Here is an 18,644-nt window from a genome sequence, read left to right on the forward strand (position 1 = left end):
GGCCTTGTTTCTATTTTGACATATCAATCAGGGACAAATAAATTGATTTGATCTAAGTACAAGAATCTGGAGGCAATGATTTCTGGGTCTAAAGTCATTTAAATCAGTCATGTTGCATATTTTGCTGCATGTAGAAATCTCTTACTTATCAGGTGCTCTGCAAAACAAATGGCTTAACAATAATCAGAAAATGATTGAACTGTATTGAAGATGAGACTGGGGAAAGAATTATTACATTTGTGTAAAGCACTTTGGAGACATTAGAAATGCACACAGAACTTTATGTTTATTTTGGATGAACAATAATATGCACTGAGAAGATTATTTAATGAAAATGGAGTTAGCACCACACAAAAACCTGTATTCATTAGGAATTAAAAGTGATTAGAAAATCAAACCATCTTTATACCATCTGGCATTTACAGTGGCAAGCCTTGTCATGATTGGAGACTTGCTTATACATTTATTATGTCAGACTTATGTTTTTATAAAAGATAAACCAGTTAAAGGGACCCCAAAATCTTTAATGATTTAGTTTTTAAAAGTTTAACATTTGAAACAACTTTCCAGTTTACTTCTATTATCAAATTTGCTTCATTCTCTTGGTATCATTTGTTGAAGGAGCAGCAGTGCACTTCTGGTTTCTAACGGAACACATGGTTTTGCCAATGACAACTAGTATACATATGCAGCCACCAATCAACAGCTAGAACATAGTTTCTTTGCTGCTCCTGAGCTTACCTAGATAAACCTTTCACCAACGGATAACAAGAGAAGGAAGCAAATTAAATAATAGAAGTAGATTGTTTAATATTGTGTGCTCTATCTAAAACATGAATGTCTAATTATGACTTTACTGTCCCTTTAAGGTTGAATTTTGCTAGGAGTTTAGATCAAAGTTCCTGCTTTAAGGTATAAGTCAGATGAGGTTCAAAGTCAAGGGAAATAATTTACAGATGTTATCCCTCCTTCAACTGATCACTTCACCCTTTCCTGACTTTTTTGTGAACCTATTCATCATCTGTAACTAAGACTGTAAGTTTTCTAGGGAGCAGTGCCCTGTAATACTTCTGTACCAGTCTGCCTTTTTTAACTCATCTTTATTTAGTTTACCACCTGTATAGCATTGCAGAACTACAAATAAAGATAATAATACTTTAGTTTCACTGAGAGAACTTTATTAAAATGTTTCTCAGTGATAATATGTTCTGAGATTAAGAGGTAGCAGATGTAACCATTTAGTCTTAGGTAACAGTTTAAAGGGACAGTATACACCAATTTTTATATAACTGCATGTAATAGACACTACTATAAAGAATAATATGCCCAGATACGGATATAAAAATCCAGTATAAAACCATTTAAAAACTTACTTAGAGGCTCCCAGTTTAGCTCTGTTAAAAAGGTATCTAGAACACCCACTTTCAGTGGGAAATAACAGACACTCCACCCTCCGCTTCCTCTGCATATGAAAAGACTATTTAAACAAACAGAAGCAAGCTGCAGTAAGTATACCTCAGTATTCTCCTAAAACTTTGGGGCTTGGTTAGGAGTCTGAAAATCAGAGCAATGTTATTTAAAATTAAGCAAAACTATACATTTAAAAAAAAATAAAAAAATAGCTGTATGGGCTATATAAATAGATCATCTACAAAACATTTATGCAAAGAAAAATAGGGTGTATAATGTCCCTTTAAGATGCTCTGAGGGACTTTGAGCAGGAATTATGTAATGTTTTCTATAACAGTAAGTGGAAATGTAAGATTATTGCATAGTGACTGGACAGCTGTTTTTTGGCTATAGGAGTCTATTGAAACGCTACATGTCTAAATAATTTTGTCACCATAGTAACATTTGATTTAAGGTCATGAGGCAATGTTGGCATTTAACAGACAAATTCTTACATCCTTTTTTGCAAAATATTTATCTTGAGACTAAAGTTACAAGATTAATGTGACATTAAAAAAACTAAACACATTGCGTCTTAAAAAAGTCATGATATCCAAAAATTGCTGTAACTTTGTATATAAAATAAGTTTGTAAATACAGAAAAAGGCACATGATCTGACCTTTAAAACTGAAAGTGGTATTTCCCACTCACAAACATACACACATTTTTTTTAAATAATACAATTAAAGATGAATACTGAAATTAAGCAAAGCTTGGAGAACTAGTTACACGTAAACGTGTACAACTAAAAGACATAACATACTCAAAAAGAAAGTATTATATAAACATAAAACTGTACAAACGTAGTGTTTTTTTTAGACAACTAAAAGTACAATAGTTATATTTTTTCCATTGTTTTGATGTTTTTCATTAATTTCCACATGGTGTTTTTTGGTAAAGCTTTTTAACAGTAACAAAGTTAAACTGCTGGTAAAATTGTATACATGTTTGTGCTATGACTGGTAAAGTTCACAGGGTACAAACATCGTCCTGGCATAAACTTCCATGTAATGGCAGTTATTCTCTGGTAGTGTTTTTTAAACAAATCCATGGAAAAAGTAAGAGCGTTTTAAAAAAATAAAAAACATAAAAATGTCACTTCTCAATTGAGAGAGTCCTTTTCCACAGGTTAGAGTTTTAGTTCCATAGTACCTTTTATTTTACAAACCACAAAATCCTTAGTTGACTTTAGCAGAGTTTATACTGCATTCATTTTGCAATACTCAATAAAAAAGTAACGTCAACATATTATACGCTCAGCATCCTCAACTTGTTTTTGGTTTTAAAATCCATTCTGCATGAGGGTTAACATGATAGACATCCAACATATATGTATCTGGATCTAGGCAATGTTCCCCTTTAAAAAGAAAAAAAAATGTTAATAGTTAACATAGTTCAAATAACATTTAAATACTAAAACTATTGTGATGCTACCCTGACCTTTATGCAATGCTACATAACCTGTAAATTTCTCGACATTAATTCAAGTTATCAGTTTTAAGAATCTCCTTCTTAACCTTAACATTAGAAGCACAATCTACAAAAAAATGATAACTGAAAGTTTATTAAAAATGCTAGTTTATAGCATTCAACACTGAGATTCAGGTATTTCTCAAAAAATTTTCAATTTTTTCTACATCCAGGGGCATATTTATCAAAGTGCGAGCGGACATGATATGATGTAGCGTATCATTTCCGCTGCACATCGATAAATGCTGACAGCATACGCTGTCGGCATTTATCATTGCACAAGCAGTCCACCAGAATTGCTTGTGCAATACCACCCCCTGCCTATTCACGGCCAATCGGCCGCTAGCAGGGGGTGTCAATCAACCCAATCATATTCGATCGGGTTGATTTCTGTCTGCTGTCTCAGAGCAGATGGACAAGTTATGGAGCAGTGGTCTTTACTACGCAAAACCTACATCGGAGCGTAGTGACATCACAAAAGGGACGGAGCCTTGTTCCTTACCGGACCTCTAACAGCATTTATCAGACATTGTGATATACACAGTCTTTTGCTTGCCGTGGTCTATGACTAGGACAGTCTCATTTGTATGCCTTGTGACTTGTTTTTAATAAAATGTTAATACTTTTTTACCACTTCTGATTCATTCCTTGTGAAGCTGGGATATCGTTCTTTGTCTTGTCTCCTACTAGGAGTTTTCTGTTATATCTAGAGCTTGATCTTGAAGCTCTAGACAATGTGAGTACCTTTTCTGGCTCTTCTAAAATATTTAAAACCACAGAACTTCACTATATATGTTTCTTTTTTCCCTGAGGTTCACCTGCTGTGAAATTACCATTGTGATTACCTAACCTGGGACGTTTATCCTTTTCTGTGCACCATCACATTTGTTTTTTTGCTGTTTGATATACAGTATCTCGCAAAAGTGAGTACACCCCTCACATTTTTGTAAATATTTTATTATATCTTTTCATGTGACAACATTGAAGAAATGACACTTTGCTACAATGTAAAGTAGTGAGTGTACAGCCTGTATAACAGTAAAAATTTGGTGTCCCCTCAAAATAACTCAACACACAGCCATTAATGTCTAAACAGTTGGCAACAAAAGTGAATATACCCCTAAGTGGAAATGTCCAAATTGGGCCCAATTAGCCATTTTCCCTCCCCAAGGCATGTGTTACAAGGTCTCAGGTGTGAATGGGAAACAGGTGTGTTAAATTTGGTATTATCGCTCTCACACTCTCTCATACTGGTCACTGGAAGTTCAACATGGTACCTCATGGCAAAGAACTCTCTGAGGATCTGAAAAAAATATTTGTTACTCTACATAAAGATGGCCTAGGCTGTAAGAAGATTGCCAAGACCTTGAAACTGAGCTGCAGCACAGTGGGAAAGACCTTACAGCGGTTTCACAGGACAGGTTCCACTCAGAACAGACCTCGCCATGGTCGACCAAAGACATTGAGTGCACATGCTTAGCATCATATCCAGAGGTTGTCTTTGGGAAATAGATGTATGAGTGCTGCCAGCATTGCTGCAGAGGTTGAAGGGGTGGGGGGTCTAGGTGTCAGTGCTCAGACCATACGCTGCACACTGCATCAAATTGGTCTGCAGGGCTGTGGTACCGGAAGGAAGCCTCTTATAAAGATGATGCACAAGAAAGCTCGCAAACAGTTAGCTAAAGACAAGTAGAATAAGGACATTGATTACTGGAACCAAGTCCTGTGGTCTGATGAGACCACGATAAACTTATTTGGTTCAGATGGTGTAAAGCGTGTGTGGCAGCAACCAGGTGAGGAGTACAAAGACAAGTGTGTCTTGCCTACAGTCAAGCATGGTGGTGGGAGTGTTATGGTCTGGGCCTGCATGAGCGCTACCAGCACTGGGGAGCCACAGTTCATTGAGGGAACCATGAATGCCAACATGTACTGTGACATACTGAATCAGAGCATGATCTTCTCCCTTCGGAGACTGGGCCGCAGGGCAGTATTCCAAAATGATAGCGACGCCAAACACACCTCCAAGACGACCACTGCCTTGCTAAAGAAGCTGAGGTTAAAGGTGATGGACTGGCCAAGCATGTCTCCACACCTAAACCCTATTGAAATCTGTGAGGCATCCTCAAACGGAAGGTGGGGGAGCACAAGGTCTCTAACATCCACCAGCTCTGTGATGTCGTCATGGAGGAGTGGAAGAGGACTCCAGTGGAAACCTGTGAAGCTCTGGTGAACTCCATGCCCAGGAGGGTTAAGGCAGTGCTGGAAAATAATGGTGGTCACACAAAATATTGACACTTTGGGCCCAATTTGGACATTTCCACTTAGGGGTGTACTCACTTTTGTTGCCAACGGTTTAGACATTAATGGCTGTGTGTTAAGTTATTTTGAGGGGACAGCAAATTTACACTGTTATACAGGCTGTACACTCACTACTTTACATTGTAGCAAAGCGTAATTTCTTCAGTGTTGTCACATGAAAAGATATAATGAAATATTTACAAAAATGTGATGGGTGTACTCTTTTTTGTGAGATACTGTATATATATATATGCAGTTTAGGGTTTATTTTTAGTTGATTTATTTATATATACAGGGAGTGCAGAATTATTAGGCAAATGAGTATTTTGACCACATCATCCTCTTTATGCATGTTGTCTTACTCCAAGCTGTATAGGCTCGAAAGCCTACTACCAATTAAGCATATTAGGTGATGTGCATCTCTGTAATGAGAAGGGGTGTGGTCTGACATCAACACCCTATATCAGGTGTGCATAATTATTAGGCAACTTCCTTTCCTTTGGCAAAATGGGTCAAAAGAAGGACTTGACAGGCTCAGAAAAGTCAAAAATAGTGAGATATCTTGCAGAGGGATGCAGCACTCTTAAAATTGCAAAGCTTCTGAAGCGTGATCATCGAACAATCAAGCGTTTCATTCAAAATAGTCAACAGGGTCGCAAGAAGCGTGTGGAAAAACCAAGGCGCAAAATAACTGCCCATGAACTGAGAAAAGTCAAGCGTGCAGCTGCCAAGATGCCACTTGCCACCAGTTTGGCCATATTTCAGAGCTGCAACATCACTGGAGTGCCCAAAAGCACAAGGTGTGCAATACTCAGAGACATGGCCAAGGTAAGAAAGGCTGAAAGACGACCACCACTGAACAAGACAAACAAGCTGAAACGTCAAGACTGGGCCAAGAAATATCTCAAGACTGATTTTTCTAAGGTTTTATGGACTGATGAAATGAGAGTGAGTCTTGATGGGCCAGATGGATGGGCCCGTGGCTGGATTGGTAAAGGGCAGAGAGCTCCAGTCAGACTCAGACGCCAGCAAGGTGGAGGTGGAGCACTGGTTTGGGCTGGTATCATCAAAGATGAGCTTGTGGGGCCTTTTCGGGTTGAGGATGGAGTCAAGCTCAACTCCCAGTCCTACTGCCAGTTTCTGGAAGACACCTTCTTCAAGCAGTGGTACAGGAAGAAGTCTGCATCCTTCAAGAAAAACATGATTTTCATGCAGGACAATGCTCCATCGCACGCGTCCAAGTACTCCACAGCGTGGCTGGCAAGAAAGGGTATAAAAGAAGAAAATCTAATGACATGGCCTCCTTGTTCACCTGATCTGAACCCCATTGAGAACCTGTGGCCCATCATCAAATGTGAGATTTACAAGGAGGGAAAACAGTACACCTCTCTGAACAGTGTCTGGGAGGCTGTGGTTGCTGCTGCACGCAATGTTGATGGTGAACAGATCAAAACACTGACAGAATCCATGGATTGCAGGCTTTTGAGTGTCCTTGCAAAGAAAGGTGGCTATATTGGTTACTGATTTGTTTTTGTTTTGTTTTTGAATGTCAGAAATGTATATTTGTGAATGTTGAGATGTTATATTGGTTTCACTGGTAAAAATAAATAATTGAAATGGGTATATATTTGTTTTTTGTTAAGTTGCCTAATAATTATGCACAGTAATAGTCACCTGCACACACAGATATCCCCCTAAAATAGCTATAACTAAAAACAAACTAAAAACTACTTCCAAAACTATTCAGCTTTGATATTAATGAGTTTTTTGGGTTCACTGAGAACATGGTTGTTGTTGAATAATAAAATTATAAAATTAATCCTCAAAAATACAACTTGCCTAATAATTTGGCACTCCCTGTATATATATATATATATATATATATATAAAAATCAACTAAAAATAAACCCTAAACTGCATACTGCCAGTACCTAAGATGGTGGTGACCAGTGGGGGGGTTGGTGAGGGAAGAGAGATGTTTAGGAGGGAGCAGGTAGGGATCAGTGGGTTGGAGGTGTTAGGGGAGGGTAATCCATACACTACAGCTAAACTTAACCTTACAAGCTACCTGATTAAGCCCTTCTCTGCTGAGAATTTAAGAAGTGTGTTGCGCAACTGCAATTAGCAGCATTCTAATTACCAAAAACCAATAACAAAGTCATGTATATCTGCTATTTCTGAACAAAGTAGATCCAATAGAAGCTTTTAGAATCATTTGTGTCATGATTGTACAAGCAGTATGTAAATAATTTAAGTGAGAAACCCAAGCTGGTGGCATGAAATATACCAAAATGGGCCTAGATCAATACCTTGGGTTGTCTACTTAAAAAATATATAAAGTTTTGACAGGTAAATAAAAAAACAAAAACAAAGTTATATTTCTGTTTAAATGGAGTGATAGCAAAAATTCTAAAATCTGGACTTTAGTTTGCAGACAATAAGGCAAGCCACACTCATAACGTTGGAATGAAGTGAAATGTTTTGCAGTTGTTATTTGCTAAAGCCAATCAGAGAAAGATATGTAACAGGGTTAGCCTTGATAAATCAGAAAAGCCACAATCTTCAGAGCTAAATTACATTAATGTGGATTTCTGGGAGTTGTATTAAGTGAATTGCATCTGTGTAAATGCATAAGCAGGATGTGCTTATCTCTGTGAATGTGCTTAGAGTAAATATCACAGTTTAAATGTGAATTCAGATTTGTATTTCAGTTAGAAGCTTTCAAATAAAATAAATCCTTCAGATTCTGACAAGCAATAATATAAAAGTAATCGACAAACATTGTTGAAAGTGTGCTTACGTGTAAGTTATGCCTAAATGAATAAAATATACTTTCTTTCCTGCTCCTTTTTAAGGTTTTAAAAATACAGGTGGCCCTCATTTTACAACGGTTCAATTTACACCGTTTCAGAATAACAACCTTTTTTTTTTAGTCATGTGACTGCTATTGAAAAGCATTAAGAAGCAGTGCATTTATTAAAATAGCCAGTAGGTGGAGTTGTCCGCTTGTGTTGCAGCAAAGCCAAGCATGCTGAAATTAATCAGTTTAACCAGACCTGAGCTATTGAGCAGATTTAAAAGGAACAATATCTTCCTGTCTATAAATCAGTCCAGTCTGTGTTGTGTGATTATTTTATTAGGTTTATAATGCTGTTTAGCAAATGTTTTTGTTCATTTAAAGGGATATTCAAGCCGAAATTGGAAACCACATGGATGTATTTCGATATTGAACAGAAGCAATTTTGTAATACACATGTATTAGCAAAAATGCTTCTAATAAAAGCTATAGCTGTTTTAAAAGTGTATTTAAGTATGCACCGTGCACCAGCATTTTAAACACAGCACTTGCTCAGAAAGCCTAAGGTGCTTGTACCATCTGGTAATGACTCAATTTGTTAATTATTGACATAATACAAGCCCCACTGATGATCTGCACAGCTGCACTTTTTAAAATGTGGGTGCAGTGACAATATCTAGCTATGCTTCACATGCACGTGCAGAGAAAAATGTTAACACTAAAATAGTGATAACTTTTACTAGAAGCCATCACATGTATATTGTAAATATGTTTCTTTTGAAAGATGTAATTCATCTAGGTGCATTTAAATTTTGACTGGAATGTCTCTTTAACTTAGTTTAATTATATATTCTGTGTTGTGTGATTATTTTATTAGGTTTATAATGCTGTTTAGCATTTAAAGTCTTCATTTCAAAGCTTTAAAAATAATGTGTTAGGCCTTACTTATGACAATTTTGAGAGGGGCCTGGAACCTATCTCCCTCACTTCCCATTGACTTACATTATAAACTGGGTTTTAATTTACAACGGTTTTGATTTACAACCATTCCTTCTGGAACCTAACCCCGGCGTAAACTGAGGGCTACCTGTATGTGGCAGGAAAAGTTGACACAATTAAATAGGAATTAAAAAAGCTGATGTTGCAGTACAACAGACAAAAGGCTGAAACATTAGCAATGTATCAAGTCTTGTATTTAGCAGCATACACTGGAAAAATTTGTTTCACTAAGCTTTGTTTGGGTAAAATCCAAAAGTCTGGACACTGCTATTATTAAAAAAAAACAGGAAGAGTCACAAATAGAAAAAGAATTAAATCTGAAGAAAATGAAATATAACAAAATTTAAAAAAGTGTATGCAGTATATATATATATATATATATATATATATATATATATATATATATATATATATATATATATATATATATATATAAAATAGTTGAGCCTGGCTGGCTGCTCATTTCAGAAGCTCTGATACTTACACTACTTACATATTTTATGGTCTTTGGTGAAGGAAGTAAAATTTGCACAAGCAATCACTTAGAAGTAAAATGTGCACAAGCACTCCCCCTGTGCTATGAGCAGGAGGGGTCTATGACACACAGACACAGAAATATACATTATCAATGTATGTTTATCCGTTTATTACACTAGTCTTGATTTATATTGGTCATCAGGAGTTTATGTGTTTTTTTGTTTCTATATACTTAAAGGGAAAAGAAACCCCAACATTTTCTTTAATGAGTTGGATAGAACATACAATTTCAAATAACTTTGCAATTTAATTATATTATTAAATGTGCTTAATTTTCTTGTAAATCTTTGCTGAAGGAACAACATTGCACTGCAGGCAGCTAGCTGAACACAAGCTAGTTATCCAATCACAAGAGACAAATGTGTGCAGGCACCAATCAGCAGCTAGCTCCCACTAGTGTAGGATATGTATGTATTCTTTTTCAACAAGGGATACCAAGAGAACAAAGCACACTTGAAAACAGAAGTGAATTTAGAAATGGCATGCTCTATCTGAATCATGGAAGTTTAATTTTGACTTTCATATCCCTGTAAAGAGCTATGCAAGCATTACCGGACAGTGAACTACTGACCCTGCAACATTAGTTTTGAATAGGCATGCAATTCCTGATCATTAACACTAATTTAAATCATTTTAATTTTTAACCTCTTTCATGCAAAAAAAAATATGATCATTATTATAGTTTTATAAAGTTAATTTGCATTAAACAAAACTTTAATTATACTGTTCTATTCTTACCGATGTTTCCACCTATCTCATATAAACTTTGGCAGTGTATTTTTGTTTTTTCAGGTGTTCCGTAACTAAAATATAAAGGAAAACAAAAAATTAGCAAATGGAAATTAACATGATCTCCAAAATATATTTATTTATATTATTCTTATTCCAAATATACATAGTAACACATCATGCTTATTTTAGTCCAAATCAAGTGTTCTCCTAATCAAACGTGTCTATGAATACGTCTTCATTAAAAGCTCAGTAGGGAACACAATCAGCCTATGACTTTTTTTTTAGAAGTAAGAAAAGTAATGGAAACTCATTGAAAGGAAAATATATTGTCATACATAAAGTCAATGTAAAAGGGTCAAAGACAGACAGGAAAGCAAGTAATGGTCCGTATGGGTCAGTTCTAAGGCCTGTTCTTTTTAACATATTAATCAGTGATATTGGCAGTGGGCTTCAAAAAGAGTTGTGTCCTTTTGTAGTTTCCAAAAATTTGTTTAGAAGTTGATGTTCAGTACGGGAAGCTTAAATGAGATATATCTAAAAATCTGGTTGATTGGACAATTGTGTAGAATTTACAATTTAACACCAATAAATAGTCTCAATGGTGCTTTACTGAGTAACACAAGAGAAACTTCAGATCATTTAACCTTTGGTAAGTTATGATGTGGAACACACAGTAAGCCCAGTAGAAAGCTTAATTGTAAAGTAGTACTAGCCATAAATATGTCAAAATTATTGTGCAACTTAAAAGATTATTAGTTAGGTCTCACCTTGAATACTGTATACAGTATCTGTTTCTCTAGATTGATATTAATTGTACACTAGAAACTAATAAAGGAGATATACGGTGGGATGAGTCGACGTGAGAGAGAGTTGCTGAGAGAAGGCACGCCGAAGTAGGAATGCCAGTCGTGCTTATCCTGGGTGGAAAATTTCACCTGGAGCCTTGTACAGCAACAGGGATTAAGTGAGGAGGGAGGCTAAAACATCTTGCCCCCGACCAGGTATCAGTGCGCAATGACTACAGCGCACAGAAGGACACCGGGGCATAGCCCTAAGGAGGTACCGTACAGCCACAATATTTGCTTCAGCATAAAGCCCAGCAAAGAGCGGTAGAAGATAGGATTGCACGTATAAAAGCCGGGGCGACTCAGAAGTATCATTCACTTATGGTGACCGGAGCCCCAGGAAAGACGGGTAAGAGGGGAAGAAGGAATTGAAAAGTGAGTACAGCAGCACTATTGTTTTGCCCCGAAAGTTACCTGAAATACCGGGAGGGCTAGGTCTTAAGTACCCCAATCTGGGGGGCCATAAGCCATCAGGATTCAAAGACAGAAGGTCACAATTGATCATCTGAATTGGGGCAGGCAGTCCCTTGCAGGACACAAATATAAATGCCACATACATCTAAGCTAAAAGGTTGGCCCTTGTCAGGGTATATCGAGTCTAGGGAAAGACTGTAGGATATAATCATACTCTGGAGAAACTCCTTAAGTAGACCACAACATTTGTATATGGACACCACAGCCAGGCAAGATACCTAATGAAGTCCCCCACAAGGGCTGAAGAGGCTAAAGTAGCGGATGCACTTAACTTAAACACCACACAGAAGGACTGGCAAAATAAAAAACCATAAGAAAGTGTACATACAGGGAATTGTGATAAAGCTGAGAAAAGGAGACAGTAGCCAGCTACTTGTTGTGGTACTCAATTTGTTAAAAGCTAATCCAAGATAAAAAGTCAACAATATATTGGATGCTTGAGGATACATGGAGGTATCCCCCTACGGGACAGATTTATCATATTGAGACACTTTTTTGTCTCTGACTAAGAACTGGCGCATATTTCTATCATCTAAATTTTATTTTTTCTGTCCTACAGGAGACTAGGGAAAGGGAACATTTTGAGTGCTCCATTAACTTTAATAATGTGTTTTTATATATTGATTATAGTCTTCTTATATATAGAGGTATTAAGGGTTAAAGAATGGTTACCCTATATGTATAAACACATTTATTACTGGTATAGATCTCACTGATACTAAGGTAAAGTTTGTAACCTCAATAGGAGATTTAAACTGCATATAATTTAGTTTTGTATAAGGATTAACATACAGGAAACATCAACCTTGATTGGAGGTCACCTGAAGACTTTTTCTTCTTACTTGTATTTTATATATATATATATATATATTAAGTAAAAGAGAAGACAGTTTAAATACATAGGGTTATTAACCTTTGCACAGAATTATAGTAGTGCCAAGTTAAAGGCCATTTGACTATATAAATTATCCATTTAGTATATAATTTCCCATAAATAAGCATATATTTTAAACCAAACATGGAAGGGTTGATATATTGTTATACATTTTTAATTAAAATAGAGTAACTAATGTAGAGCATTTTGAACAAAGAGGTTACAAAGGTAAACAGCTATCCTATTGGTCTGACTAAACACTACATATCACAGAGGGTTCTGACCGCCCTGGACTTAGGACACAATACACCTTTTCTTAAAAGGGCATGGTAGGGTGGGAATTCAGGGGGGAGTTGTTTAGCGCACCATGCATACATTCACTTATGTAGGAATTTAAATTTATAAATATACACAGTCTCTTTTTTTCTTTTTCTTTTTTTTTTTTTTGGTTTTCTACACATATAGACAGTATAAAACTTCACTATATAATTCAATTTTTTTGGATAAACACGGTTGTGCATAGATAAATATTTAAGACATAATAAGCACACATCACCAGGGATGATGGCCAGAGGGAAAGATAAAAAGACCAAAGGTAGTTCTGAGAAATCCTTAGATATAAGCACGGGGTTAGTAAACCCACCTCCAAATTTATTTGATATGCAGTTGTTGGTGAAAGCAATATCAGATATTTGTTTACCTCAATTTACTGAAATCAAATCTGAAATCACAACACTCACAATGGAAGTGAGGCAATTCTCCCAAAGATTAATAGAGGCCGAGCAATGTATAAAATAAGTCTAGGAGAAAAAATTTGAAAATTATAGGTCTGTTAGAAAAAGATCATGAAAGTTTAATTCAATGGGTTAAAGAAACTCTTCCTAAAATTTTAGAATTTCCAGAATCAGTCACTGATAGTTGAAAGAGCACACAGACTAGGTCAGAAAAGACAGAATAGTTCAAATCCAAGACCAGTTATTTTTAAGGTTCTGAACTATCAAGATAAGGTGAAGATATTACAATATTATAGGGAAAAAAAAAGAGTTGATATTCGAGGGAAAAAGATTACTCATTTTCCAGGATTTTTCAATGGAAGTTTCTAATAAAAGGAATGAAATGTCACCAATCTGTACACAAATGATAAATAGAGGTCTCAATATAACAATGATTTACCCAGCTAAAATAAAGATGTATCATAATGGACAGGTACAAATTATTAACAGTGTTCCAGAAGCTCAGGAGTTTTTGCAACACCTAAAGGGTTAACCATCTGGATTGTTGTAGCAAAATCAATAATATGGCATATTTGTTTTATATGTATGTAAAGGAGGGTTTTTTGGGGGTTTTTTTCCTACCACCTTTTCCCGGAACATATATTGTAGAGAGTAACATGTTAATACATATGATAAGAATAGTCGTATTTTTATTATAATTGAAATTAGGCTATGTCCAAGGAAATAAAATTCATTACATGGAATGTGGGGGGAATAACTGAAAAGGAAGGCAATTTTAAAACATTTAAGAGATATAGGAGTAGATATAGCTTTACTACAAGAGACACATCTTAAGGAAACATAAATTATAAAGCTAAAGACTGGATGGGTGGGAGAGGTTTTTGTAACACCATGCGTACATAGGAAAAAAGGGGTAGCAATATTATTGAAAAAAAATCTAAAATGTATTTTTGTGGATAAGCTTATAGATAAGGAAGAAAGATATTTGATCTTAAAAATAAAAATGGGGGGGGGGCGTGTCCAAGCAGCGTACCTAACTGGACACATCTACTATTAGCTCTAAAGGAACTCATTACAAACCGCCGATGTAAGAGCACCTAACAACTAAAACATCAATATATTTTACCATATAAGAGTCACTGAAGCTGCGGTGATTATACTATATCACTTGTTTGTTGTTTACATGATATTGGAGCTATAGTTTGGGCGATCAAGACCAAAGGCGGCGGCCTACTACTAGGTAACGACCTCCCCCGGCTCCTCCGGGTAAACAGTGCAGGCAGCAGGTTTCTGCCCTACTGACTTTATTTTTGCAGTAACGCATTGAGTTACAAGGAGCTATTTATTATTGGACTTGTGCAACCCCTTCTTTAGAATTCCAAGTTAAAAAGGCCTCCGGCACTTGCTACTGCTTAGACAAGATGGCCACCTCAATAGAAGCAGAAGCACACGACAGCTTTCAAGCACAATGGCGCAAGTTAGATCTACTGTGTCAGCATTTAATTGCTAAGACTCCGTATGATAATCTACTGAAGCACTTTCCCCCTGCAATTGCTGATAATGCTGAAGCAGTTCCTCTCGACATGAACAGCAAACAAGAGGAGTCCTCAGTGAATGTCTTACCCCGCGAGTCTCAGCAGACCATGTCGGCAGCTAAGATGGCATACGGCTCACACGCAGCAGCTCCGGAACAGAAGAGCCCAACTAGATATGAGACTCTGAACCCACCCGGTGAGTCTGCTTGGCTCCAGTGGAAGAAGGCGCTTAATCTACTTGCGGTGTATGGAGGGGGTTCCGGGGGGGGCCCCCAGGAGAACGCGGCTGAGCAGAAATCACTGTCTACGTTGGCAGCCATATTGGGCATCATTGTTCCACACCAGGTACCCTCAGAGACAGCCCAAACAAGGTTGGACATTCTCCATTTACTATATGATCCGGAGACCGCATATAGTACTTCTCTGCTTTTGCGGAGCCGCTCTCTTGGTGTCCTGTCTAGAGCCTCACATAACCTTGCTGGAACAATCCCAAATGGGTGAATAAAATATTGAGGCAAATTATAACATAGAACTCCAGTTGGTAAAATGACAATACCCAATTTAATTATAATGTTATTTGTATTTAAGCCATCTGTTCATTATTTAAAGGTTTATGTTTCCTGCATGTTTTACTTGGCAACTTTGACGCACCACATGGTTTCACAAGATCGTAATGAGACTTCAGTGCATTGGATTACTATTTGTGTTAATGTGTGGTTGATTTCAGATTGATGTCCTAACAACACCTTGTCTGTTTTTGTCGGGGATACGAGGGGGGTCCCTGGGGGAACATATTAAGTAATATAACTGCACTCCAGGATAGCACTGAATATACCCACAGCTTGTCATAGTATAAGCAAGCTTGGTGGCCAGCGGCCGGGGCACCGGGCTAAGTAGGTTATATTTTGCAAACCATAAAGAGTTGTGGGTCACAATGTAAATCGCACTGGATAAAATGTATAAGTATGAAGTCTGAAAATACACTCACACATTCTACTTGTGAACCACGTATGATTTAAACGTTATGCAAATCAGGTTGTTGTTATTAAGTTTCTATGTATTCTCAGCAATTTTTAATTATCAGAAATGGAATATATGGGGGCGATAATTTGTTTAATATATCTGGGGCTACGCTATCACTCTGTAAAAATGCAAGCCATAGAGTATGCTCATAATATCTTTTTTTTCAGATTGCGGCTGGAGGGTACAGTCCATGCCATCTCTTCTTGAATATGTAACTCTCTGTGTGTATGTTATACCTTTTCATTTTGTTATTCTTAGTACGATCCCCTGGACTTTTCTTAAGATGTCAGATAAGGTACAAAAGTGACCTGTACTTGTGTTTTAGGGGTAGAAAAATGAGGACTATCACTATTTCTGTGCAACAGAAGATTACTGTATTGTTTTCTTTATATGATTTGTATATATTTCTTTTCCTCAATAAAAAATATTTAAAAAAAAAATAAAAAAAAATTGGGGAACAAATATATACAATATGTAATGTATACCGCCTTAATAATTTCTCTCTGTATTTTTGGACAGGTATACAAACAAAACTAGTGGAGATATCGGAAGGTACCCTTATAATGGGTGGCCCCTCAAGGCCCAATAAGAATTCTATGTTCATATCTAAAAGAGATAAATTAGAAGAAAGACTGATCAGAAAAATATCTAGCTATCTAAAACTAAAAATTATATGGAGAACAAAATATCCTGATACCAAAGAATATACTTGCACATCTAAAGCACATAAGTCTTATTCAAGAATTGACCTTTTCTTGATAACCCAGAAAGTACATAATGAAAATATATCTGTAAAAATTAACAAAATTACGATTTCAGATCATGCACCTATATCCCTGAAACTTAAAGGGACAGTATGCACTCATTTTCATATAACTGCATGTAATAGACACTACTATAAAGAATAAGATGCACAGATACTGATATAAAAATCCAGTATAAAACTGTTTAAAAACTTACTTAGAAGCTGTCAGTTTGGCTCTGTTGAAAAGGCAGCTGGAAAGCCCACTGCAAGTGGCAAATAAGACACTCCCCCTCCCCCTTCTTTTGCATATGAAAAGACCCTTTACACAAACAGGAGCAAGCTGGAGAAGGTAGCTGACGGTATTCACATAAAATTTTGGGGCTTGGTTAGGAGCCTGAAAATCAGAGCAATGTTATTTAAAAATAAGCAAAACTATACATTTATTTTCTAAAAAAATTTTTATGGGCTATATAAATAGATCATCTACAAAACATTTATGCAAAGAAAAAATGAGTGTATAATGTCCCTTTAAACTAACTAACGTAACTGGAGTTTTTGGGAGGTTCAGATTTCCTGTCTACCTACTTAATGATTTAATGATTTTAAATTTAATAACTTCCTAAAAAGGAAATGGGAGGAGTATGTAGAATACAATAAAGAGTATTTAAATAAACCAAAATTTTTTTGGGAAGCGGCAAAATCGGTCTTAAGAAGCGAAACTATAGCTTATGTAAGTGCAATAAAGAAAAAAAAAAAAAGAGAGAGGAAGAAGTTTTAAGATTTATTACTAATTCGTTTAACAATTATATTTGTAGCCCAACGAAGGAAAGTTGGAATAAATATAATAAAGCCAAAAAAGAGACACATTGCTGATATACAAAGCGACACAGATGGATCTCAAAGTAAAAGCAACATTTTATAGATTTGGTAATAAAACTAGGAAATTATTTGCAAATATTACAAAATTTATTCACAAGACAAACAAAATTAGTGCCTTAAAATATACAAAGCGACACAGATGGATCTCAAAGTAAAAGCAACATTTTATAGATTTGGTAATAAAACTAGGAAATTATTTGCAAATATTACAAAATTTATTCACAAGACAAACAAAATTAGTGCCTTAAAATATAAAGATAAAAGAACAGAAAACGGAGGAGATTTTAGAAATATTTACTGAACATTTTCAAGACTTATATTCAGATAGAGAACCTATTAAGAGTAAAAAGGAGGCCTTTTGGTATAGAATTGAGTGTAGTAAAATTAAGTCAGAATCCCTCGATATGTTAAATGCACCAATTACAGAGGGTGAAATCTCCAAAGGTATTTGAAAATTAGAAAGATTTAAAGCTCCTGGTCCTGACCTTCTCCCAAATGAATTTTATAAAATACTGAGTGCAGAACTCCCATCCTAGTAAAACTATTCAATTATTATTATACACAAGAAAATAAAATGTCTAAGAACTTCACAGCATCTTGGACAACTTTTTTTTTTTTTTTTTTTTTTTTAATTATTTTTATTGAGGTTCTTTCAAAACAGACATTAAAACAATTGTCAATGCATAACAAAAAATGACATAAGTTATTACAGAACAGGTAACTAGGACAAAACAGACAGGTAGACAATATGCACTTTACCCATTCATTGCAAGTAGTAAGTACTGCTCAAGCGCTATACCCACTATAATATGAAAGCGGCCACTCTTGGGCCACAGATTTGCTATAATCAAACGAGATGTGGGTAAACATTATTACAAGAGGGCCTCTCATGGACCCTAATTGAAGAACCTCTATTTTATGGTTTTCTTCAGAACTAACATGCTATGTAACAGGGGGCTATGAAAAAAAGTAAAAACTATTATATTTCGGTATTTTTGGTAAATAGAGGATAAAATCAGATTTACTCTTTAAAAAAAAAAAAAAAAAAAATTGGGTTTACCTCAGGAGTCCAATGCATGGGAATATAACTAAAGCGGCACGATACTCTTATAACAAAATAAAACAAAATAAATGTCCACAGTCAGAAGGAAGTGCACAGTTGCTATAACACGGGAAGTTAGAATTCTGAATAGAGCATTTTGCAAGGGCACAGTGTTATCTAGCAGGTCTTAAGAGGTAGATACTTCAGGCT

General features: G+C 35.9%; 1 protein-coding gene across 1 annotated transcript in view; it reads right to left on the reverse strand.

The window, feature by feature from the left end:
- Positions 1-267: 267 nt before the first annotated feature.
- ARHGAP28 (Rho GTPase activating protein 28) overlaps positions 268-18,644 on the reverse strand; it is a 413,070-nt gene continuing 394,693 nt past the window's right edge. Inside the window, 2 exon segments of the mRNA XM_053715862.1 lie at positions 268-2,807; positions 10,290-10,354. Coding sequence (XP_053571837.1) covers positions 2,716-2,807; positions 10,290-10,354 — 157 coding nt within the window. The 3' untranslated portion in view covers positions 268-2,715.

The sequence above is a fragment of the Bombina bombina genome, chromosome 5 (genome assembly GCF_027579735.1).
Source record: "Bombina bombina isolate aBomBom1 chromosome 5, aBomBom1.pri, whole genome shotgun sequence".
Lineage (NCBI taxonomy): Eukaryota > Metazoa > Chordata > Amphibia > Anura > Bombinatoridae > Bombina > Bombina bombina.